This window comes from Sceloporus occidentalis, unplaced genomic scaffold (genome assembly GCF_023333645.1).
Source record: "Sceloporus occidentalis isolate IW3139 unplaced genomic scaffold, rSceOcc1.0.p SCAF_47, whole genome shotgun sequence".
Lineage (NCBI taxonomy): Eukaryota > Metazoa > Chordata > Lepidosauria > Squamata > Phrynosomatidae > Sceloporus > Sceloporus occidentalis.
This window is the reverse complement of record NW_028317027.1, coordinates 1,432,265-1,459,431: the sequence shown is the minus strand read 5'-3', so window position 1 is coordinate 1,459,431 and position 27,167 is coordinate 1,432,265. Positions and strand designations below refer to the sequence as shown.

Below are 27,167 nucleotides of genomic sequence, written 5' to 3'. Positions count from 1 at the left end.
TCCTCCTGCACCTCACCCTCCTCGGACAGCATTCCCATTTTACGCTGCCAGTCACGCACCTTGTTGACCAATTGCTCCCGGTAGCTACTGAGAACATTGAATTTCAAAGATAGCTTTCCCTTAATTCTTGGATCACAAAGGCACGCTAGCATCATTTCGGGACTCTCTTCCATTCGCTTGCGAAGGTGTACTTTTAGCAGATCCTTCAGCTTCCTGACTATGGCTGCTACGTCAGGATGTAGAGTGCCACCTTGAACAGCCTCACGGTTTCCAAGGAACACATCCATCTTGCTGCCTAGATGGGAGAACACTGGGATTACCTGGGCCAGACTGGCAGTGTTTGAGCTTAAATTTTCTGTGGCATCCCTGAATGGTTTAAGGACTGCCACTAGCTGGGCGATCACTGTCCAATCCTCCCTATTCAATGGAGAGGTAATCCCAATATTGTGCTCTGAGGCAAGATTATGGATTGCCCTCTGCTGCTCCAAAATCCTCTCTAGCATGTCTAACGTGGAGTTCCACCGTGTACTGACATCCTGACGTAGGCAGTGTACGGGAAGACCTGACCTCTCTTGCTCTTCCCTCAAAAGTTGGCTAGCCTTAACACTATGGTGAAAGTGCCCAGTGATCTTTCTGCAGCGGGACAGAACTACTGCTGCCACATTAGTTCCTTCTGACATTGCTGCCTTCACTACAAGATGGATGATGTGGGCTGCACAGCGCACACCAACAATATGACCATCTCGCAGCGCTTTCACCATATTGGCACCTCCGTCAGTTACCACAAAACCAACTTCAACATTGGTGCCCGCCTCTGCTCCCACCCAAAGGCTAAACATTTTCCTAATCGCATGCAGAATATTTTGGGAAGTGTGCTTTTCATCCATCACTTCTGCATGGAGAAGGAATGATCGGTAGCCTGCTGCAGCAACTTCCTTAGACACACCGGGCTGCCACCAGTGTGCTGTCAAAGAAAGAAAGGCATGCTGGGCGCTAGGTGCACTCCACAAATCTGTAGTGAAATGAACACACTGACCAGCAGCCTTGGAAAGCTCCTCTTTCACTGCTGCAACACAGGACCGATACAGCGAGGGGACAATGTTCCTGCTGAAAGTGGAACGTGACGGAACTGTGTATTGTGGAGCCACAGCCGCCATCAATTGTTTGAAAGGCTCCCCTTCAATCATGGAGAAGGATGCCCCTCCAACAGCAATGAACTGACCAATAAGTCGCGTTACTTTATTGGCCTGCTGTTTGGGCATCGTTCTCTTGGAGTGGAATGCCCCAAATTCTTCCAGGGTGGGCTGGGCATGCAGTGCTCCAACCTGCCTTGGTCTCTGGCTGCCAGCACTAGTTGCTGCTGCTGCTGCTGCTGCTGCTATTGGCTCAGAAGAAGAAGCTGTTGGGGTTTTTCCACGGCCACCAGCTATGCTGCCTGCACTAAGTTTTACCTCTGCATCTTTCCCCAATAGCACAGCGTTGTGTTGAGTGCTGAGGTGATGCTTCATGCTAGCACTGGTAAAATGGCCAGACACTTTCCCTCTGCTTATTAGCTTCCCACAATGTTTGCACTTTCCATAGCGCCCTTCTTCAACATTTTCAAAGTGCTCCCAAATTGGGGCGCGCATAGCCTTGGAGTGTGCCTTGGGTGCTGCTCTTACTGCTCGGGGTGGATGAACAGAGGCAGAACTAGTGGTGGTGGGACTGGTGGTAACAGTACTGGCCATAGTGGGACTGCTAATTGCTTTAGATTTGCTAGGTTTTGCTGCTGCTGCTGGTGGTGGTGATGGTGATGATCGTAGCGGAGAAGGTGGAGGCTCAGGGGAAAATTGTGCACTAGTCATTTGGACACTGCTCCCTGAGGAATCTGATTCCTGACCACTCATCTCCTCTACTTCCTCTGGCTCATAGTCTAGCTCTTCATTAGCCAGATCGAATGGAATTCCTGCTAGGCTGGAGCTAAGACTGATATCGTCGTGAGACTCGTGACTAGTAGTAGTGCGAGCAGGAAGAATAGACTCTGCACTTGGCCTCTCAGTCTCAGGCTCCTCTGCTACCTCGCTAGGTGGAGTTCCACTATGTGTAGCCCTCTCTCTAACTGTCTTTACAAAAATTTTGTAAGGACTTGGTGGCTTGCTAGAGGTACTAGGAGGACATGGCGTGGCGGTACCAGTGGGAACAGTAGGCGCAGCACTAGTGGTGGTAGAGGCGGGGGTGGTGGTGGTGGTGGTTTTCCCTACAAAGGAATGAGATCGCTTTGGTTTGGGACCCCTCTGAGTCTTGCTGCTAATTTGGCTCTGCTTGGTACCTTGCATGCTGCTGGTGGATGGGGAAGATGCTGCTTGGGGCAAAAGGCACTTCTTTTTAGTCACTGGGCTGGTACTACTTGTGCTACCCTTTAACTTTGAACGTGCTTCTGGTGCTTTAGGCTTTCCGTAAAAAACCATAGAGCTTGTGGGCCTAGCCGCACTACTACTGCCTGCTTTTGGTGCCTTTCCTTTACTTGATGATCCTTCAAGCAATGCTTCCCCAAATGATAAGCGAGAGCTTGGCCTACTTGGCCGACTAGACTGACGCAAAGGCTGCATCTTAGAGCTGGTGGTGGTGCTGGTGGTGGTGCTGGTGGTGGTGGTGGTGGTGGTAGATGGAGCTTGTCCCTCCTTAGTCCCAAAAGGAGGATCCATTTCAAATTTTGTGTTGTGTGTGTAGTGTAGTGTAGTGTAGTGTAGTGTTTAAAAAACTATAAAAAAAAAAATAAAAAAAAAAAAATAAAAAAAAGGAAAAACGAATTAAAGACAAAAAAATTAGAGGAAGTTCTCTTCAGTGCTACTGCTTAAAAAGTAAAACTATGCACTACTGCACTGTGCTGTGTGCAATCTGCCAAAATCCTAAAGTTATTGAAATTATTAACTCAAGATTAACTATTTAATAACTAGCAGTATTTTATTTTTAATTTGAATTTACACGGGCCTAAGAGCTTAGCCTACCACTATGCTAGCCTAAAGCTATATTTCCTTACTATAAGTCTACCTCTAGGCAGACGCTCTCAAACCCACTAAGCTAAAGTGAGGTTAAATCAGATTCAGTATATGATTTATTAATTAATATTAAGTTATATAATATTAATAGATTAGAACTAATTTACTTATATATTATGTATTATAGATAGAAGAATAGATTATGAATTAGAATTTAGAATTAGAATTACTTATATTATAGATTATGAATTAGAATATTATTATTTATAATATATTATAGATTAAGATTAAAGAAGATTAGAATTATTTTAGTACTACAGCTAGTAGCTTGAAGCTTTGCTTAGTACAGCTCGTCACAGTCAATTTTTCTTGAAAAGAATTAGAAATAAAATAAAATGTCACAGCAAAACAGTTATCTTCACTGCTTGCTGCACTCACTAGCCCAACAAGTTCACTTCACTGATGGACTGAGGTGAGCAAAACACTAAGGGTACTTTTAATAAAATTGAAATAAAATGTAAAATAAATGAGAAAATCTTTGCAAAACAGTTAACGTCACTGCTTGCTGATCAAAAAAAAACACAGCACTTATGCGGCTGCACTCACTAGCCCAACAAGTTCACTTCACTGATGGACTGAGGTGAGCAAAACAAATGAAATAAAATGAAAGATTAATTAAGAAAAATTGACTTGGTCTCTTACTGTTGCTAAAACAAAGCACAAACTATAGAGCTGCAGCACCAGTACTAATAAGATTAGCTGAACTATACGCTAGTAGTAATTAATTAATATTATTACTTTTATTTATAGCTAATTTAATTAACTATTAAGATAAGAAAGAATTAGAGAATTATTGATATTACTGATTTTAGATTAGACACTAGTAGATGTTCTGAATGTCTACAGTACACTCTACACTAGTATACTATTACTAACTATAACTGACAAATATATATATAATTTTATAATGAATTCAATTATTAATTATATTAATTAATATTACTGATTTTAAATTAGACACTAGTAGATGAATGTCTACAGTACACTCTACACTAGTATACTATAGTATATATATATATATGACTGACAAATATATATATATATATAATATTATAATGAACTATTAAATTATAGATTCTATTAAATTGTAATTTATAAATTCTATTTAATTTATTTAAGCAGGACAGGCAATAGGCACTAGTGCCAGCCCAGGGCAAGGGCACCCCAGTGCCACTGAGGCACTGGGTGCACTGTCAACTCAACAGCACTTACACTAAAGTTGATGACAAATTAATTTAAAAAAAATTAAATTAATCAAATTATTATTATTAAATATATTAATTAAGTAGCACTGAAGTGAGGATGAAGTACACAGTGAGAAATGGCAGGCTAAGGCTTACCAGTCTCACACAGAACAGAACAATCTCTCTCTGTAACGCTCGGATGCAGCACAGCGGTGTTGCCAAAGCAGTCACAGCGAAAAATGAATGGATCTCTCAGGCAAGCTCTGGTCTTATAAAGGCGCCTTCAGAATTCAAAAAACAGCAGCACAGGCATTGGACGAGACCCTTAGCGTTACGTCACAAGAGTGAGCTGATTGGACAGACGAGGATCAGCTCACTCCTGTTTGAAATTTTGGCGGTTGCGCGGCAAAAACGAAGACGATCACGAAGAATCTTCGATTCTTCGTGATTGTGAGTCTTCGTCTTCGCCTACGGTTTGCCGGCACTGTATTCTGTTCTACGTTCCTTCGGAACGAACAAAAAAACGGCCTCTTCGTGCTCGTTTTCATGTTCGCCCGAAGACGAATGCACAAGTCTACTAATTACACAGCTTATCTGACTGATTGGATATGGCAATTATGTTAATTGCTTACAGCAGCATTTAGTGGTTGTCAGTCTAAAGGAGTTTAAAACCACATCCATACAATTGTATCTATGCTGGGTCTCTATTGTACAAAACCACAAAGCACTTGAGGTTCATAGCTGTCTTTTTAAATTGTATGTTTTCATTGTTTGCTATAGTTTCCTTTTCCTAAAATCAAATATAATATTTTTAAAAAATTATAGCTCGGATTCCGACTTTACAAATCCCTGTCACATTGTTCCCACTTTTTAATCAATACATCAGCCTATGAATTTTTTTTTAAAGCATGTCAGTGCTACAATAATTTAAACAATTCTAAAAAAGGTGAAAAGTGTTTCATTTGTTTTATCTACTACTGTTACTTCCAGGAAGTTAGATGTTAGATCTCCAGGCTTTTGGTGCTGACCAGCTTGGCTATATAGGGCCTACAGGCCTCCTCTACAATATTGTATACACTCTGAAGATTAAAGGAATGTTATGCTGCTAATTAGAATTGCAGCAGATACCATGTGGTTCCAAGTTTATAACTCATTAGTATTTGTATGTTTGTGTTTTGACATTCTGAATGTTGGTGAGGCCTAACATAATTTGCATGTCTTTTTCTCATTGAAGATGCATATCCTAATTCTGAACTGAGGTATGAGTGGACTAATGTCACCCACAAGTCGGTGGTTGTTGCAGAAGATGGCTCTCGTCTAAATCAGTATCATTTAGTTGGACAAACTGTAGGAACAGAAAACATCAGCACAAGCACAGGTGAGATATAAACATGTATCCAATGCATTGTATTTTTCACCATATATTCACTCCTCTGACTGCTTCCTTGTCTTCATCTGCTGTTCTGTAGCCCACTTTTTCTCTTGCCTGTTCTTGTTCTTATATCTTCTTTGTTCATATGCTTCTTCCTGGTATCTGGTCCATTATCCAAACCCTTCTGCAAAAGGGCAGAGCATCAACACTCACTGAGATTGGGGTAACAGTGTAGAGGCTGTCACTGTGGTTTGCACCTTAGCTCCCACTATTTGCATATGTACTTCAAAAAGCCAGAATCACAGAGAAAGAGAGGTGCAAAAACACTTCCCTTTCCAACAAATCCCTCTCTAATATTCTGGCCTCTTGGAGTACTTCTGCAAATGGAGGAGCCACAGGGACAGCGATCGGTGAAGAGAAAGCTTAAGAGAGAGTGATTGAGAGTGTCAGAGAGTAATTGAGAGAGTGAGAAAGTGTCACAAACTGGGTAAACAGGTCAGGTAGCAGCCCAGATGCAAGGGATACAAGGGGTTCTGTCTGTAGCCCACGATGCATAATGACTAGAGGGATGTTGACAGGAAAAACAAGTACAGGTTGAAAGTCTCTTGGCAGAAAGCCCACTGGCAGGGCTTGATGGCAGGGGGCCCGCTGGTAGGGCTTGACGGCAGGGAGCCCCCTGGCAGGGCTTGATGGTAGGGAGCCCCCTGGCAGGGCTTGACGGCAGGAAGCCCCCTGCCAGGGCTTGGGAGCCAGGAACAGTTGAGGATCAGGTACACGGGAAGCCAGGAACAATTCAGGATCAGGTACAGGGCCAGAGCAAAATGGTCATAAAACTTCAACGCAAAGGCCCTGACTGAAGGGCAGAGCAGGTTTATATAGGCAGAGCTCAATCCAGGTAAGAAGGTTCAGCTGCTTTCAATAATAAGGTCTGGGTGCTTCAGAGAGAGAGAGGGGCGGCCACTAGTGGTTGTAGAACAACATGAGCATAACAAAGTATTGAATACTCCAGGCTGAGAAGGGTGGAACCTGACAGAAAGCTTGCGTAAGGGTGTGTGACAACAAATTATGTTTCTGACTGGAAAAAGACGAATTTTATCTAAACCAAAAAGGCAGTAAATAAAATTTGTTGTCTGAAAACGAATGGACCAAAAAAGAAATAAAAATGTTGAATTTTGGTCAATTTGCACAACTCAATTTTGCATTATACAGGTCCAGGCAAGCTCCTCCTAAAGAAGAAGCTGGCAGGGGTTAGCCCTGCATGCATAGTGAAGCTGAAATCACAAGTCTCCTGCAAACACTCCTGACCATTCTCCCTTTGGTGAATAAACCCAATTGAGCTTATACAGTTGCCTAATCATTGGCTAAAATTCTCGTGTTCATTTTTGTTTTGCTATATGCTAAAATACTACTTGATACTACATGTTTACCCTTTAAACAAAGATGTTGGGGCTATTTTGTTTCCTTTTAGAGATCTGTCAGTTTATATAAATGATGTGTATTATAAACATCCTACCCTTCCTAGTAGTGGTATATTTATAGCATGTGTGCATTTGTTACATATAGTTCACTGAATAAATGATTTATTTATTGAAATCCAGTGGTTACATAATACATAATCAATATAGCTAGAAGCATTCACGTCGATTTATTTTTAGAAAGCAGTTTTGATTCCAACTCAATCATCTAGTTCAATATGAACATATCTGAATGTTAGATCTGTATTTGAGACCGAAAAGGGGCAAATGTGAAGATGGCGGGTATCGCAGAAAAGGAATGTGGAGACGTAAAGAAAATGAGGGCTGCAGAAAGTGCAGAGGAAGCTTGGTAGGCATCATACTGTAACAAGGTGCGGGGTGTTGTCGTGGAAGGGGTATACATTCCCCCTCGATTTTGCAGGGTTTTATACGACATATAGGGCAGGCTGGTGCTCCACCCCGCAGTTTACATGCACCTGGACTGACACGGGTTCCAGGCCGGGAGTTTAAGCTGACTCCAATGCACTGGTCAGCTGCAAGTAATTAGCTGCACTGACTGCAATATAACCTGACCTGTTGGACAGAGGGGGAGAGAGAGTTTGTTTGGAAGCAGCAGAGCTTGCTATGCACAAAAGAGACCATCAAAGAGGTTGGTGGGATTACGTTTTGTTTTAGTTTAGACCCTTAGTAGTGAGGGAGTTATATGTTAGTAAGCGCTCAGACGAGCTAGGCTTTTGTTTGTAGGGAATTTGTGTACTATGTAATCCTGTAAATAACTTCATACGTGGACTACAAATAAATCGTGGGTGATTACCTAACTGAGATGTGGCGTTAATACCCTAGAGGACCGTGCTGTTTGGTACCCTGTGTGGGTGCAGGATCACAATATGGTGGAGAATGCAGGCACAGCACATAAAAGGTCTGTGGGTATGCAAAGTCTCTGCCAGTCTGCATATTGAAGATTGTTTGTGAATTGGTGGGATACCCAATCAGTACAGTACCTTCATACTAGTCATCTGCCTTGGTGTTATGATGGAAGAGCTGGTGAAGGCTTTGGTACAGGCGACTGCTGTACAGCAGGAGACAAATCGTTTACTGGCTGCACAAGTTGAAAACCTGAGAGAAGCCCAGCATGAGGACAGAGCTGTCCATGCTAATGTTTTGCAAAAAGTGCTATCGCCCTCTGCAGGGAGCCCCACTGTGGATAAGGGGCCCCGTATTCGAGCAACTGATTTCCTGCATAAGATGTCAGAGGCAGATGATGTGGAAGCTTATCTCACTACTTTTGAGAGGGTTGCTACCAGAGAAAACTGGCCAGCAAGCCAGTGGGCGGGGTTATTAGCTCCTTGTCTAAGTGGGGAACCCCAGAAAGCCTATGAAGATTTACCTGATGACCAAGCCCAGGACTATGTACAACTCAGAACAGAAATTCTAACGCGTATAGGCATAACCCCTGCCCTTAGAGCCCAAAGGTTTCATAAGTGGGCTTATGACATGGGTAAACCTACACGGGCCCAGATGTATGAGTTGCTGAGGCTTGCTCAGAAATGGCTGAAACCCGAGATCAACTCTGCTACTAAAATAATGGAGATGGTGGTCATGGATCGCTTTCTCAGGAATTTGCCTACAGAACTGCGACAATGGGTCAGCCAAGGGGACCCGAAGGATCCAGAGGAGATGATGTGTCTGGTTGAGAGGTATTTGACCGTTAAGGAGCTGCATAGTACTTCTGCACAGCCAAAGTCCAGATCCCTCAACAACCGGACAAACGTGAAAACCGGAAGCAAAGGACAAAACCCCGTACCCCGCATGGGACAGTATGACTATGGTGGTAACAGGCACCCAAAATTCCCATTGCGGCCACAAGAGCAGACTGAGGAACACATAAGATGCTTCAAATGTCACGAGCTGGGACATTTTGCGCGTAATTGTCCAGAGGGTGAAGAGCCCATGCAGTGTGATGTAGGAGCCAGGGCCCTACACAAGACTCTGTTGACTTGTTCGAAAATGTGTGTGGTTACTATTGCGATTGATACAACTCATTTAAGACCAGTGAGGGTGGAAGGGAAGAGTGTACAAGCATTGCTTGATTCTGGGAGTGAAGTTACCTTGATAAAAAGTGCTCTGCTTCAGCCAGTGAAAGTAGATACCAGGCAACTTCTTGATATTGTGTGTATACATGGTGACACCCACTCATACCCCACGGCAGAGGTTGATATTGTCACGGATGTAGGAACGGTCAAATGGCAGGTAGGGGTGGTACCCCTATTGCCCTACGATGTAGTATTAGGGAGGGACTTCCCCCATTTCTGCAACATAACAGGAAAACCCTCAGTTCCTCAGGTAACGGGCTCTGAGGAAACCCATGAGGTAGAAGGAATGGATGTTTTTCCTTTCTCCAGTATTGATTGGGAGCCAGGCGATGAACAAGAGTCACCAGTAGTGTGCCTGGGTAACGAAGTAGAACCTCCCCATAATGAGGCCCCCTTAGCACAAGTAGAGTTTCAGGATCTGGGAGTCCACCCTGGAAATTTCCGAGCTGCCCAATGGGAGGATACAACCCTGGCAGCGGCTAGAGAGAATGTGCAAGTAATGGAGGATACCATTGTAAACCCTGACAAGCACTTAAGTTCTCCTTATTTCAAAGTAAAACATAACCTGCTTTACCGGGTAGAGAAGAAAGGGGAGGAGGAGATGGAACAGTTGCTGGTCCCACAATCGTATAGACACACGGTGTTAAAGCTGGCCCATGGCCATGTGCTAGGTGGGCACCTGGGATTTGAGAAGACCAGAGAGAGAGTTCTGACCCGGTTTTATTGGCCAGGTATATACGCTGCAATAGAGAGGTATTGCAAATCATGCCCTGAATGTCAATTAAAGGCACCGCACAAAGGTTTCCGCAGCCCACTGGTACCCCTTCCTGTTATCGAGGTCCCTTTCGAATGAATTTCAATGGACCTGATAGGGCCTCTGCTTAAGTCAGCTAGGGGACATCAATACATTTTAGTTGTTGTTGATTATGCCACGCGTTATCCTGAGGCAGTTCCCCTACGGAATGCCTCCTCTAAGAGTATTGCAAGGGAGTTAATGATGATGTTCAGCAGGACGGGTATACCAAAAGAGGTTCTCACAGACCAGGGAACTCCTTTTATGTCCAGGATTATGACCGAGCTATGTAAGCTGCTCAAAATTAAACAGCTAAAAACCTCAGTATACCATCCTCAAACAGACGGACTGGTAGAGAGGTTTAATAAAACATTAAAGGCCATGCTACGCAAAGTGGTAGACAAAGACGGTAAGAACTGGGATTATCTCTTACCCTATCTTATGTTTTCTATTAGAGAAGTCCCACAAGCTTCCACTGGGTTTTCACCCTTCGAATTATTATATGGCAGGCACCCCAGAGGTATTTTGGATGTTGCCAAGGAAACATGGGAACAAGAGCATACCCCTCACCGTAGTGTTATAGAACATGTGGCTCAAATGCAGGAGCGTATGGAAGCTATAATGCCCATAGTGAAGGAGAATATGGAAAAAGCCCAGAGGGCCCAACAAGTCAGTTATAACAGGAATGCAAGGCTTCGGATCTTCAAACCGGGGGACCGGGTATTGCTTCTTATCCCTACAGTTGAAAGCAAGTTCCTAGCCAGCTGGCAAGGGCCATATGAAATTATTGAGCGTGTCAGTGAGGTTAATTATAAAGTAAGACAGCCGGGTAGGAGGAAGGCAGAACAGATCTACCATGTGAATTTATTGAAGCCATGGGTAGAGCGAGAGGTCTTCACCATGACCAAAGGGCAACCCACTCATGCTTGTGGGAAAGAACCTGAGGTGTACATTGCTGACACTCTTGCTTCTCATCAGAAACAGGAAGTCAGGGAGTTTGTGTTAAAAAATAGAGATGTGTTTTCCCCAGTACCAGGAAAAACACACATAATAAAACATGATATTATCACCGAACCCGGAAAGAAAATCAATCTGAAGCCATACAGAATACCCGAGGCTAGACGTGAAGCGGTTAGTGCCGAGGTAAAAAAGATGCTAAAACTAGGGGTGATTGAAGTGTCACAAAGCGAGTGGAGTAACCCGATTGTGTTGGTGCCGAAACCAAATGGAGAGATACGCTTCTGTAATGACTTCCGTAAATTAAACAATATCTCCAAGTTTGATGCCTATCCTATGCCTCGGGTGGATGAGCTCATAGAGAGGTTGGGTAAAGCCAGGTATCTGAGTACATTGGACTTGACCAAAGGATATTGGCAGGTTCCCTTAACAGAGAGAGCAAAGGAAAAGACCGCTTTTTCTACCCCTGAGGGGTTGTTCCAATACAATGTGTTACCGTTCGGTTTGCATGGTGCCCCAGCCACCTTCCAGCGTATGATGGATAGGATACTTAGGCCCCATAGAGAGTATGCAGCTGCCTATCTGGATGATGTAGTGATTCACAGTGCGGACTGGGAAACACATCTGATGAAGACTCAGGCGGTAGTGGATAGTATACGGGCTGCCGGTTTGACTGCCAACCCCGCTAAGTGCTCTTTAGGCTTAGAAGAGGCTAAATATCTGGGTTATACGATAGGGCGGGGGCTCCTTAAACCACAACAGAGCAAGGTAGCAGCCATCTCCAATTGGCCACGTCCTGTAACAAAGAAACAAGTAAGGGCATTCTTGGGCTTAACCGGCTATTATCGCAGGTTCATCCCTGACTTTGCCACCATTACTGCCCCGTTGACTGAGCTCACAAAAGCTAAAGGCCCGGTTATGGTTAAGTGGACCCCAGAAGCAGAACATGCCTTTCAGGTCTTGAAAGAGGCCTTGTGTTCTGACCCCGTATTGGTAGCTCCGGATTTTTCTAAGCAATTCATTGTACAGACCGATGCGTCAGATGTTGGCCTGGGCGCGGTTCTTTCTCAAGCACATGATGGAGAGGAACATCCAGTCATGTATCTAAGTCGGAAGTTAAATCCTCATGAACAGAGGTACTCGGTGGTTGAGAAAGAATGCCTGGCTATTAAATGGGCACTAGAGTCCTTAAGGTATTATCTGTTGGGTCGAAGGTTTACACTGATTACTGACCATGCACCTTTAACCTGGATGAGGCAGAACAAGGAAAAGAATGCCAGGGTTACCAGGTGGTTCCTTAATCTCCAGCCATTCCAGTTTACTATGGTTCACAGGGCTGGTACTGCCCAGGGTAATGTGGATGGCCTCTCCCGAGTTCACTGTTTGTGGTCCAAGGCCGCTCGCCCCGATGGGTCTGAGCTGGGGGGGAGGATATGTAACAAGGTGCGGGGTGTTGTCGTGGAAGGGGTATACATTCCCCCTCGATTTTGCAGGGTTTTATACGACATATAGGGCAGGCTGGTGCTCCACCCCGCAGTTTACATGCACCTGGACTGACACGGGTTCCAGGCCGGGAGTTTAAGCTGACTCCAATGCACTGGTCAGCTGCAAGTAATTAGCTGCACTGACTGCAATATAACCTGACCTGTTGGACAGAGGGGGAGAGAGAGTTTGTTTGGAAGCAGCAGAGCTTGCTATGCACAAAAGAGACCATCAAAGAGGTTGGTGGGATTACGTTTTGTTTTAGTTTAGACCCTTAGTAGTGAGGGAGTTATATGTTAGTAAGCGCTCAGACGAGCTAGGCTTTTGTTTGTAGGGAATTTGTGTACTATGTAATCCTGTAAATAACTTCATACGTGGACTACAAATAAATCGTGGGTGATTACCTAACTGAGATGTGGCGTTAATACCCTAGAGGACCGTGCTGTTTGGTACCCTGTGTGGGTGCAGGATCACAATACACAGAAAAAAAGGTTGGAATACAGCACTCAGTATTGAGATGGTGCACGAGCCAGGGTACCACCAAGTCCTTCAATAAATCCAAAATAAAGAAGCAGAGGCTCAGCACTCAAATTATTTCACATAGGCAACAGAAAGACCTGTGTGTCGAAATGTTGCCTGTGTGAAATAAACTCACCTTACCATTTGAGTGCTGAGCATCTGTTTCTTTATTTTGGTAGGCATCATAGTCAGGATGAAGAAGAGCTACGGCATTGAAACCCACAGCCATCGGTAAACAGCGATTTCAGGTCATCCCTTTGTACATTGCTTGGTTGTGCCCTATGTTATACTGTAACTAAACTAAAATGATTACTCTATTACGCGAGTCATTTGATTGCCTTTGATTCTAACATATTACATATTTTTGATGGATGAGGATTATAAATAAAGGTGTCAGAATAGCAAAATGACTGAGATTTTTTGGTATTTTGCGATTGCAATGGCAAATAATAAGTTGCTGAACAAAAAAGGAGAAAAGTACTGCTAAAAAAATGGCACATGTTACATGCAAATAATTGGCTGGTATTTGCTCCAATATCTATATGTACAAAGGGTGGTAGTTGCGTTTATTTATACAATTATATTGCATACCTGATTTTAGACACGGCACCTTTTGTGGGAAACCTTATACATAAACTCAATAAACCCAATATTATAAATAACCCTGATAACAATCAATTTATCTACTGTATTTGCTCGATTATAAGACAGGTTTTTTCAGAGCAAATGCTCTGAAAAATACCCCTCATCTTATAATCGAGGTCATCTTATAATCAGACCTTAAATGAGGTCTAACTATGAGACTAAGATCCAGTGTTGTATGGGTGGCATAAGGCTTTTCTGGAGGCATGGATATGTCTTTTAACCCCCAAAATGCCATATAGGAGTGACATATAGGGGTTAAAAGGCATTTCTGGAGGCAGAGTGGCATAAAGAGGGTATAAGGCATTTCTGGAGGCAGAGTGGCATAAAGAGGGTATAAGGCATTTCTGGAGGCAGAGTGGCATATAGGGGGTTAAAGGCATATCAGGGAGGCAGAGTGGCATATAGGAGGGTATAAGGCATATCAGGGAGGCAGAGTGGCATATAGATGTGCATAACTGGGGGTGCAGGTTGGCAAATAAAATGAAATAAAAACAAAAAAATATATTTTTCTCAATCATAGCTTTTGTTAAATATGAAAAAAATACTTTACATGAATTAACATTTACTGGTAAAACTTTTGTTCCTATAGGGTCACCTTATATTCAGGCTTTTCCTTTTTCTCCTAAATTAATATTCAGATTTTGGGGGTCGTCTTATAATCAGGGTCGTCTTATGATCGAGCAAATACGGTAAATATTGGCAGATCACTTTCAAAAGGAAGATTTCGATCATTTGAATGTAACACAGCAGCAACTTTTAGTATAAACTTAAAAAGTGATTAATTTGTTCTGTTACTGCATGGTAATTTCTTTAATTTGGACATAGAGGACTAACGTGCAATAGGAGACGCAACATCCGAAGGCAGTCTGTCTACAACAATGGAAAACACCCCCCTATCAAATGGATAATAGCAACACTTGTACCTCATTTTTGCATACATAGTAATAAGAAGAATAGCAACTTGGGTTATGAAACACAAATGGCAGGAACAGAAGCTGAGCTCCAGGTTATTAATTATAGAAGCGAACCAGTAAGTGTCTTCATAATTACGCACATAGATCACAGTCTAAGCTGTAAGTAGTTTAAGCCAGCTATTTTCAAAATAGATGCCAAAACTCCTTTAACTTTAGAGGCTGGCAGTCTCTTGTTCTGGACTGTAACTCCTATCATGCTGACTAGGCGTCCAATATATTGTTTTTTTCAAAATAGCATGCGTTCTATATGATTTTGAGATTTATGTGATCACTATACATTGCGTAACAAACTATTCTGGGGGGAAAATTGGCTAGGAAGCTGCTCTTATGGACAAGTTGGCCTATTGTCTGTACCGAGTCACCAAAATGCAAGCAGGGATTGAATTAAGGGCACCAGGTCTAAATAAATAAGTGTAAAGCATACAAGATGCAGTGACGACGAGCCTTTATTTAGTATTTTTACTGTAAGTTTTCACATACAAACAATAAAATGGGGGGGGGATAATAAAAATTTGCTAGGGGTTTAGCGAAAAATGCAATGGATGTAGGTAGTTATTACATTTCTTGGTATTGCTCATCAGTTCAATACAGAGCATTTAATGGAATCTGCTGCATGGTGTACCGCAAAGCTACAGACACCATAACAAAAGGCTGTTTGTTTACCACCCTGTATATACAGTATCAGTTAATAAACAATTGGATAATAGACACGTGATACATGGTACATGGGGCACAGTTATGAGGAAGCCCTTTTCTGCGATCCTATCGAAGCCCTGGGAAACATAAGGCCATCGCATAGTTTCAGCACCACAACAGCTCTGTACGAGTGGGCGGCATTGCTGCAGACACGTGTCCGGGGGCAAGGTAGGCACACTGTCAGTCCCGTTACAGAAGCTGCCAGATGTGTAAGCATTAGATACAAAGGAAGGTTTAATCCGGACTGGACACGTGCTGATCGCCTCTTAAAAGCTTGCTGCTCTGGTAGCTCAGTGCGACTCTTGGCTGATCTGATTGTGCAGGGCAAATGCTAGCTGAGGAGGGGCTACTACGAGGAGGGGGGGGTTCTTCAGCATCACATGTCCCTAGGGCAGCTAAGCCATGCCATCTTACATAATGCACTTGAGGTCAGCAAGCAGTGGCTGTATCTATGGCATGTTCACAAACTGATCTTAAGGATGGAAAGTAGTCCCTATGTGCGGCAGGGGTGCAGCTCTTCATCCATCATATGTGCTGCTGCTCGGGAAAGGATTAGAAGAAAAAAAAAAGCAACAGGGTTTAATTCCAACTTGTAACACTATTTCCGGCCGGAAAACCCCTATTAACCCCAAGGGGCTTTACTGTCTAAATCCATAACACCTCGTAGAAGGCGTAAACCAGCTTTGGCAACGTGCTCCTATTTTCGGAACACGGATAAGTAGCTTGACTGCACAGATGCTGGGAATATATGGCGATAATGATTCGTTATTAAGCTTTTAACCCGTTAATGACAAAGCCCGTACATGTACGGGCTCAAAATGCACTGTTTTCAATGGGTTTAGGCACCGCCCATTGTCCTTAAGGGGTTTTAATTAAGAAAGATAAAAAACAAAACAACAACAAAGCAACGCGTCACAGTGAATCTGACAGAGTTAGCAAACGGTCTGTTTGCGCTTGACGCGTCGCAACACTGTGTCACTTTAATTAATTTAAAGGGACACACACACTTGGAAATGTATAAAGCAGCTTACCAGTTTACCATCATGGCTGCATTGTTTTCTGTAATGAATGGCAGTTCAGCTCTGACTTTCAGCAAAACTAAAGCAAACAGGTAGGACACACGCTGAGCCATGTCCTTTACAAAGTGTAGGTAGCAGCAGCAGCAGCACGACTCCTCCGGGTGGCAGATGAAGGAAAAATAATCTAGTCGGTAAGTGTCCGCAGCCCATGCACTTTAAACAGATATCCCCAGCTGTCGCTGCTGACAAATGTTATTTTCCTGACGCCGAGGGGTTTTCAAGTCCAGGTCCTTATACATCTGGGTAGAGAGGATACTGATTGCTGGGTGGATCACAAAGAGCAGGACACAGATTGTAACCAGGGATTAGTAAAATACAAAAATCCGATTTTGCACGGGGAATGCACCAGTCATCAATGGATTTTCCGGACCTCATCATGCTCCCAGGCTGTCAGTAATCGCTTTTATACGTTCAGTACACTCATTTATGCCACTTTAGATTGGTAATGCTCTATAAAAATCTATGGTGTGACTCCCACTAAACAATCATGTTTTTTTTTATTAAAGTTTGGTTTATTTATTTGTGTTTATATGACAGAATAACAGCATACTGATAATAAAGGGATGTATAAATATAATATTATATTGTATGTGTATATATATATATATATATATATATATATATAACATAATATAGCACAGACAGCACTGTACAATGGGCCATGCAGACAGAAGATGTGCAGAGCCCAGCTATATGATATGATATACATACATTTGTTTGCTTTTTTTCCCCATGGATTGTTTTTTATTTAGTTATTCTTTCATCCCCAGGTGAATATACTGTGATGACAGCACATTTTCATCTGAAAAGAAAAATTGGTTACTTTGTTATCCAAACTTACCTTCCATGTATAATGACAGTCATCTTGTCACAAGTATCTTTTTGGTTAAACAGAGAGTCTGTGCCAGCTCGGACAGTGTTTGGTAAGTACACATGGGGTTTAACCCCTTAAGGACCGGGCTCATTTTTCCTTTTGTACCCTGTGGGACCGAGGCTGTTTTGACACTTTTGTGGTGCTTGTGTTCAGCTGTAATTTTCTCCTCACCCATTTAGTGTACCCACATAAGTTATATATTGTTTTTTTTCAGGACAAGGTGGGCTTTCTTCAGATACCATTATTTTGATCGTATCATCTTATTTACTATAAAAAAAATAAAAAAAACATGGTGAAAAATTGAAAAAAAACACATTTATGACTTTTATTTGAAAAATCTTTTACTCACCTAAAAAAGCAAGTAAAAAAACTAGATAAATAGATTCTACTACTTGTCCTGAGTTTAGAAATACCCAATGTTTTTATGTTTTTTTGCTGTTTTTTGTAAGTTATAGGGCAATAAGTACAAGCAGCGTTTTATGATTTCCAAATCTTTTTTAACAGATCTGGTCAGTCTGCCTCCATCTCCTCTTTGGAATATCTTTGAAGCCGGTTAACTCAATTTAACCCATTCAAACCATATATTCCAAATGCTGTTATTTTAACCCTTTCCATGCACCAATTATACAACTACACTTTGTCAAACTTTGTAATAGTAATTTGTTTTATTTATTTTTTCACACAAATTGTACTTTAGTTATAGATATACAGGTTCTGGTATATGTCACTGTCAAACAACACCCCAATGTGTGTTCAGGAACATCTCCTGAGTGCAGTGATACCCGACATGCATGGGTTTGTCGGGTTGTTTGAGATTTAAAATGCCACATTTGGGAAGTGCGCTTTTTTTCTCCATTTTGGTCAGTCTGTACCTATGCCCTATCTTTGAGCTCGGCCACTCCAATTTACCCCATCAGGCATTTTTTTTATATATTAGACACCCCTTGGGTATTTGAAGTACTTTTATTTTAACTCTTTGTTGAGATTTTTGAGAAATTTTAGCACTTTCTTTATATTTTTTTTACACATTTTGCTGGTACTGGATGGTTCATCAAGTGACATCACTGCATAATTATTTTTAAATGTTAGCACATTTTTTTTTTTTTTTTTTATATATTTTACTAATCACATAGTGATTAGAAAGCTGGGTTCCATTGACTTGCTTGGTTGAATGCAGTACCTGTATTCAGTGGCGTCTCCAGCTTTCATATTTAGGGGGGGCACATGGGGGGCCAAGGACCAAAGTAGGGGGGCAATTATAAAACGCTACATTTACACTAATATATATATATATATATATATATATATATATATATATATATATATATATATATATATATCTATATATATATATATCTATATATATATATATATGTGTTACACATGCATTTTTAACTACATAATTTGTACTAAACTGGCATTGTACCAATATCTCATGATGCAGGAATGATGACAACACTGTTTTTTAAACAATATATATTTTTATTTTCACAATAACTTGTAACATGTAACTTGAATGAACTTTAAACTTACTTTTAGAAATAAATATTTGACAAAAATAGAAAATGGACATTTAACATTGCTCCTTGGTATGGTAGCTTTAACGTGAAAGTATAAAAGTAGAGATGAAGGCTGTTCAACTCTTTTGAATTGGATTTACTCAGTAAAGTGACCACATAATGGTAAACATTGTAAAGTAAAGTGCAACAACTATTTTGTACCTAAAGGTAATAATAATAATAATAATAATAATAATAACAATAAATAACATAACATATCTTACTGCAACTATTAAAGTGCCACAACCAAACAACATACGTTTTAGCTGTTTTTTTAACTATAAATATTTTACTTTCAAGTATTCCTGGGTAAACAGAGATTATAGCATAACACAATTATTAAATAAGGAACCAGGTACACATTACAAAATAAAGTGCAACATCATAACAAGCAACAAGAATACAGTGTTTTCCTTTTAATGTGAACGGCAATCAAATTTGTACTTAAATTTAGTCATTCACACTAATATAGTGTTAAGCGGGAGTTTACATGGATTGATGCAAACCTGCTAACTACAAGCTCCATATCTATTTGTGATGCAAGTCTGCACTCAATTGCCAATGTGGCAAGATCTGAAAGCCTTTCCTCAGTCATTGTTGTGCGTAGGAATGATTTTATTAATTTTAGGGCAGAAAAGCTTCTTTCACATGACGCACTGCTGACTGGCAAAACACAAGCTATTTTGCATAGCCGGTAAAGCTCCAGAAATGGAACAGCGTAAGGCTCCAGAAAGTTGGTGAACTCTAGAATTGTGTCCACCTTAATGGCATCTGCTGACTTTTTTCTTTGTAGGGTTAGCAATGCCTGCTTCAGCTCAATCTCCAAATTGTCCATGTTGCATGTATAGAATCTGGCCATTGGTAGCAATTTCTCAAAATTTAGAAATGTATCAGATCGGGGGTTCAGGGACTGTACTCCTTCCATGATCTCCAGAGAATCTTTGGAGAAGCGAGATCTGAGCTCTGAAATTATTCTGTCAAGAACAACAAACATAAACATTTTAATGAAATCATCTTTTTTCTGCAGTTGTTGTCTATGGCCTACAGTTTCCAAAATTATGCTATTTCTTAAGCGTAAAGGAGGCCGACGATCTCGCTTCTTGGAAGGCAGTTCGGTAGAATCATCTGGTGCTGGTATCCCACACTTCATGCTCAGCTGAATTGTTTCTGCCCAGACACTTTCTATCGTTGCAGAATGAGGAGAAGCTTCAGGTTCACTTTCTGGATGACGCACTTCTTCAAGCTCTTGTATAACAGTGCGCACAAGGAGGGCAGCTGATGCCAAGTCCAGATCTTTGGCTTGTAGCAGGTTAGAGAGAGTTCTGGTCCTTTTAAGTATGTTCTCAAAAAACAAGTGCCAGAATGAAGCCAAAGTCAACGAACTGCCCAATGGATTTTGCTTCAACTGCTCTCTCAGTATGGTTTCCTTCTGCTAAAATATTGAGCGTTTCCAACAGAGGGTCAAGTGTTTTAAGTACAGCATTGCAGGCCGCATGTTGGCATGTCCACCTTGTGTCACTTAGTGGCTTGAGCTGGAATGGCTGGATACCTGGTTTGCTTGACATTTCTTGTTGCACATTACAAAACACTGAATGCACTACAGAAGTACTGCAAAACACATACAGCTTTTCTAGTTTCACAAAAAATTCAGATGCTGCCTGTACATTCTTTACTGTGTCCACAATGACCAGGTTGAGGCGGTGACTCATACAATGAATGTAAAGTGCACAAGGCACCTCTTTTTTAATGCGTGCTTGCACGCCATTAAGCCGGGCACTCATTACAGAGGCGCCATCATAGCCTTGCCCGACACAATCATTTTTATCAATGCCTAAAGATGCTAGGACATGGAATATATATCCTGTTAAAGATTCAGCATCAAGGCTATCTGCTCGGTAGAATTTTAAGAACCGTTCATGGACTTTCTGATCATGAAAGAATCGTACAACTACAGACAGTTTTACTTAGATCTCTTGTTTCATCAGCAATAATGGAAAAGGGGCTTCCTTTAATGCTCTGTGCAATGTCTTCTCTAACAAGAGCAGCCATAATTGACAAAAGTTCATTTTGTATAGATGGATGTAGATATCTTGCATTTCTTGGTCCTCTTATTTTTTCTCTTACAATGCTGTCTTTTTCAGCAATTAAATACAAGATTTCACGTACATTTCCGTGATTTATATCATCTGTGCTGCACCGATGCTCTCGCTGGGCAATTTTCGTTTTGGCTGTTAGCAATAAAATTTGCGCTATTGTTTTTATGTAATGCCTATTTTCATTGACCTCTCTTCTATGCGCGTTAGTTATCTTCTTCATGACTTATGTATCCTGGCTTACATTCTTTTTGAAATCCTCCCATCTGACATAGGAATCCTTGTGTGAAGCAGACTTCTCGTTGCGTAGTATTCCTTTACCAGTTTCAAGTGCATTTTTCCAGTTGTTGTACCCTACATTGACAAATTGTACTTTTTTAACATGCCCATGAAGATATTTTGATGTTGAAAAAAAACGGCAAGGGAAACAATATGCTGCATCCTGAGAAATTGAATACTCCAGCCATTCAAATGTTTTAAACCACTGTGGTCGGAATGACCTGAAGCGTGCTCCCATTTTTGTCTGTGGATATTTTTTCAATATAGGCTGTCTTGGACCTTCTGAAGTGCATTGGCTGATATCATCTGGACCTTGTAACTTTGGTTTTTCAGTGGCAGAAGATGTTTGTGCACTCTGTTCAGCTTCAGTGATAGCCTCTTCAGAAGCACTGTGTTGGATAATGCTTTGTGAACAGGTATTTCCTTCTTCAATTTGAACTGAATGTTCATCATCATCTGATATTATTTCAGCAGCGTCATCTTCATATTCAACGTCATCCTTTTCAAACTCTTCACACTCCTCAAAGAAAGAAGACGGACCAGGCTGGCTTTTTTCTTGTTGTTGCTCTTTTGCAGCATCAGCCTTCTGGGCCTTAACATTGAACAATGAATAAAATGAACGGATGTCCTTTTTGGGATCCATTCAATCTAAAAAAAAAAAAAAATGCATCTTGTTCTTATAGGACACTTAACTGAATAACATTCACACCCACTTTGCTCTCACAGATCTTGTCCCTGCACCCTTATTGCTCAGACAGGAGTTGCCCCTGCACCCAAATTGCCCCAACAAGCATTTTATAAAGCATTAGCTTTCTGCAAACCAAACAGTAGAAACAAGAGTTTATTCAATTAGCAGTGAATTGCAAAAATATTTGCAAAATAGGGGCAATGAACAAAATCTCTATGTTGGTGAAAGTTGCATTTTACCACTATACAAATATTTAATCTATTAACCCCATACCTTTACTTATAATAAAACTTATGTACAATATATATTTCTAGGTGCAATGGTGATTTCAGGGCCATTACACAGATGATAGGATATGTAGTTTATGGCTAGAGTATGACTAGAGTAAATGATTAGAGTATGACTAGAGTAAATGATTAGAGTATGACTAGAGTAAATGATTAGTCTATTCTTAATGAAAAACCAAAGCATGGCAGATTATGACATTTGAATACAGCTTTCATATCTAGATTATTCCAGGTTTGACATGTTAGCATTTATGTCTTGTAGATACAACTGGGAACCTGTTTTTATATAAAGAAGGAGTCTTAAAGAAATATGGTAACTCTAAAGATCACGAGAACTCAAATTTTAACCACACAACAGGACTTGCCCCTACAACCAGATTTCACATAGAAATAAAATTGCAGTTCTAAATTTCATCCAGTCATACCTCTTATATTGGTGACAATGACCAGACCAGGAGCTCTCAGGGCTTTTTGGTATTTTGTCTGTGCTGTGGCTTCAATGCCAGGGCCTATTTTAATGATAAATTTACACTGCATGTTAAATCGCCATTATGCCAGGCCCATAGCATTGCACCATTATTATTTCAGAATAGGGAACTTGCATTTTTAAAACACAATTAAACATTACACGGTTTGTATAAATGACACATATAAAAAGACAGAAGGGTTTATTTTTGCTCCTTGCATAACCCCCCACTGTTTGGGGACAGAATTGGCCCTGGCAAGGTGTTTGAGGAGAGAGATGGCACTGGTCTTTCAGTTCCATTTGCATTTTCCCACATCAATTGTTGTAGTGAGCAGGGACTGGATAGGGAGTTAATGCAAATCTGACTAAATTACTTGAAAAATACATTTTGCATGGTTGACATCCAAACAACTATAAATCATTCTTTTTTATCACATTATTAAAATCCCAGAAATCAAAAAAGTTAAAAGGCCCAAATAAATTAAGGAGATTATACATAATGGAATCAAACATTTGATACTGCAAACATTTTTAGATGAAAAAGTCCAGTTTTATTCAGCGCAACAAAACAGTGATAGCATTATTCTTAACAATATTCTTGAAAACAAAATATTTTAGCAATTAATGCAACACAACCATCTTAGCACTGCATCACCAAATGAACAACTCATCACAGATAACAAAATGCATACAGTTGCATATAACCAAGCTGAATACCACTTGATCTCCCTTAACAGGGAAGGACTGTGAAACCAAAGGGGAATAGCGTCCTGTATAATCAAATCAAGAATTGAGTTTCACAAACTCTGAACCAACATCTACGTTTCCTTTTTAATAATATATTCAGATTGAAATAAGAGTAAATAACACAATACCTTTACTTTTCCTCTGATTTCTAGGCCTAGAAAGTTTTTTCCTCTGAAGTGACCACAAAATCTGGATAAATAAAAATTATAAAGTTCTATTTAACCCTACAGCAAGTAAAGTGCCAGGAAACAGATGACCAAACTCATATCAGGACAGGCTCTGCCACACTGACACCCAAACACATACCACAGGGCAGGCTCTGCTGCCACATGGACCCCCACACCAGGATGGGATAACCTACTAATATTATTAAGTATATACTACTACTAGTATAAAAATGCTTTCCACATTGCTCTGTTGTTTGTGTGTATTGCCCCTTGTGTATTTGTGCCCCCCCCAGCCACCCTCCTTTGTGCATTTTTGCTATACACCCTTGTGTATTGATTTATTTGATGCCCCCAGCCAGCCCCCCTCCCTTGTGTATTGATTTATTTGATGCCCCCAGCCGCAGCCAGCCCCCCTCCCTTGTGTATTGATTTATTTGATGCCCCCAGCCAGCCCCCCTCCCTTGTGTATTGATTTATTTGATGCCCCAAGCCTGCCCCCCTCCCTTGTGTATTGATGCACCAACCCCTTGTAATGGTTATTATAATGGCCCCCATACAAATGTGTATTAACCCCCCCTGATGTGTAATTATGTCCCCAGCCTGCCAGCCACCATCTTTTTGTATTTCATTTTCCCAAGGCAGCCCCCCCCCCCTTGTTAATGTGCCTCCTCCAGTGAGATCTGGTGTACTTGCTCTAGTGCACTGCTCCTTGCTCTTAGAGCAAATAACACAAATATTAAATAATGGCATTTTAAACCCAAACATATTTAATGGGGGTTCTCCTTTTAATTTCAAATGCTCTCCTTGCTCTTAGAGCAAATAACACAAATATTAAATAATGGCATTTTTAACCCAAACATATTTAATGGGGGTTCTCCTTTTAATTTCAAATGACATTTGAAGACCCTCAACTATTTTTTTTTAAATGAAATAATAACTTTTTTGAAGTCTTCGTTTTTCCGCCTTAACACCGCTGCTCTTGCTCTTCTACCGCGTGCTCCCTGTCACAGAGCATCTGTTCCGAAAGTGCCCGCCCCCTTGAGCGTCACGGTGCATCTTCAAAGGGGCGGGACGAAGAGCCTCAGCGATTGGCAAGCCATTAAACGGCCGGCGGCTGACAGTTTCAAAGCGGCTATAAAACCGCTTCGGTTTTACAGCTGCTTTGAAACTGTCAGCCGCATCGGCTATTCGGCTGCAATTTCAGATCAATCTGCCGGCACACCGGGAAATGTCCCGGTCTCCCGGCGGTGGGCCGGGTCATGGCGGCATCGCGTTTCAATTGGGGGGGCACACTGGGGGGCACAGCATAATGTAGGGGGGGCCATGGCCCCCTCTGGCCCCCCCCTGCCGACGCCACTGCCTCTATTCAACCTGCAAGTGGAGCCAGCGTTCTCTAGAGGGTCTGGAGACCATCTAGCGAACTCTTTCTTCTTTATTGTTTTTTTTCCCGGGCCGCCGCCATCTTGCTGATGGCGAAGATCACCGGCAGCTGCGGCTGTGACCGCTCTCCGGAGCGGTCACAGCCCATCCAAAGGTAAGTGTTTGGTGTCGCTGGATGCCTCCTGATCGAGGCATTCCAGCGACACCATTTAAACGCTTTTAAAACGGGCGTATGGCGGCTGTTGACGCCCCGGGGAGGGGCCAGACATGGCCCCCGATGCCGATCTCTGCGTTACTGAATGCCTCGACATCGAGGCATTACAGTAACGGTGTTTAAGAGAAGAAAGTGATCGTTGATCACTTTCTAAGCTTATTTAATTTTTTGACGGTTCAGGACCGTCAAAGGTCATTTAGTGACCTTCTTGTCATGAAGGCAAAGGTCGGCAAAGGTCGCGAAGGGGTTAAAGAGACATTCTGGGGCTCTTTTTGTATTAATGCATATTAGAGTCCATATTGTGTGGACTCCAGTGCATGTTACTGCATTCATTATTTTGCTGTTTGAATAAGAAAGCAATATTTTTGTCTCATTATCCTCTTCACCCAGCTGCCCCTACTGAAAAAACCAAACATATTTGCATGCAGTAAAATGCACTGGAGTCCAAGCAAAATGGTCTCCAGTAGGCATTTTACTTACATATATGGTTCGATTGTACCTTTACCGACTACGCCACAACAGGCCTTTAACATCATTGAGGCCCTAGGGGGACCATTCATGCTGCAAGATGAGCGACGTGCTTGAGCTGCCTGGTGGCACTGGCTCTGTACCCCCTTCCGCTTCCAGAAGTGAATATGATGTCAACATGGTGATAGAATTGGAGGTGCGTAGAGCCCTGGTTACAGTTCTGCACAACAGTAATAGATTTTAGTTACAAATTGTAGCTACTCATGGGCATATTTAGTAAGTGAAGTCTACCTTTTCTTTATATTTTATATAAAAATTATTCCTATACCACGTGCTCAGCAGGAATCTTCAACCAATTCTTCATACTGAAATGCTTAGATGTTTGCCCAACTGTGGTAGACAAAAAGGTATTCAGAATAATTAGTGAATTTTGCTGCTATCAAGCAAAGGAGAACAATAGCTGGAAAAGAAGATATTTTAGAGAAAAGTGAGATTACTTACAAAGACCAGGAAAAGAGAGAGAAGTGTTTTCAACTTTATTTTTTGTTTCCACCTTGCAGATGCAGAACTCCTTTCCTGTATGTGAGCTTCATGGGTTAGACTCTGATTTGAATTAATAACTGTAATTTAACACCATAACTGTTCTGACTGTTTACTTACACTAGAATTATATTTGCAAACGCATTTCCGACCAAACACGATTTGAAAGGTTCAGGTTTAATGCAAACTGTATAGAAAAGAACATCTAATGAGTGACTTAAAGTTTTTGGATTATGCTAAAGAGGCAGAACTGTTTTGAAAAGTATATAGTGAGCAGGGGGGCTTTTTTCTGAGGGCTTTATCGTCAAAACTAATTTTGACAATCATCTTTTTACTGTTCCTGTGTTTATGTGGTGAAACTTTAGAGCATTGGAGCTAGGGCATCAAAAGACATTTACTTTATTAAAGGGATAGTTTAATGTTGCTGACACCCCCCACATACTAGAGAAGAATGCATATTAAAGTAGACTGTAAGTACTTGAAAATGCTTTTTGTCAAAATGGGAAAAAATTAAAGCAGTTGCCCTACACAGAAGAGGCAGGCCTGCTGCAGCAGCTGACCTCCTTCTCCATCGGCCGAACACCTCCCCTGGACGGCATTTAGCAAGGGAAAAGGGGCAAATACATTTATTTGCAAAATGGACAAAAATTTAAGGGGACCCGTCACAGAATTCACTGACCACACAGCTATCATGTGGATTAATTAAAACATGAATGTTGATTAGCCCAGTGAAATAACTGCTGTAACAAAAAATGGCTAATTTCTAGAAATAAGAACGCCTGTAGATGTTTACCATTTGGTATACAAAATGATAGCATATATAGTTATTGCTCCAACAAAATGTTTTAGAGGGTAAGATGCAGGAAAAACATAACCCTTTTATATTTTTTATTAACAAGAAATAAACACTCTTAAATTGTACTTATTTCATATGATATAGGAGTTTCGACTAATAATATTGTGAAAATAAAACTATTATACTCTTAAAGATTGTCTATATTTTCATACTACTGCCATTGAACAAATTGTGGAATGTTTTGCACAATAACACACAAAAATACATACATAAACAAATGCACAAAAACATCACTCAAACAC

The 27,167-nt window shown here is 41.3% G+C and overlaps 1 protein-coding gene across 1 annotated transcript in view; it reads left to right on the top strand.

The window, feature by feature from the left end:
* Positions 1-27,167, top strand: part of LOC149289183 (gamma-aminobutyric acid receptor subunit alpha-5-like) — an 81,398-nt gene that overhangs the window by 44,622 nt on the left and 9,609 nt on the right. The window contains exons 6-7 of the mRNA XM_089490855.1: positions 5,457-5,600; positions 17,078-17,230. Coding sequence (XP_089346981.1) covers positions 5,457-5,600; positions 17,078-17,230 — 297 coding nt within the window. The remainder of the gene's footprint in view (positions 1-5,456; positions 5,601-17,077; positions 17,231-27,167) is intronic.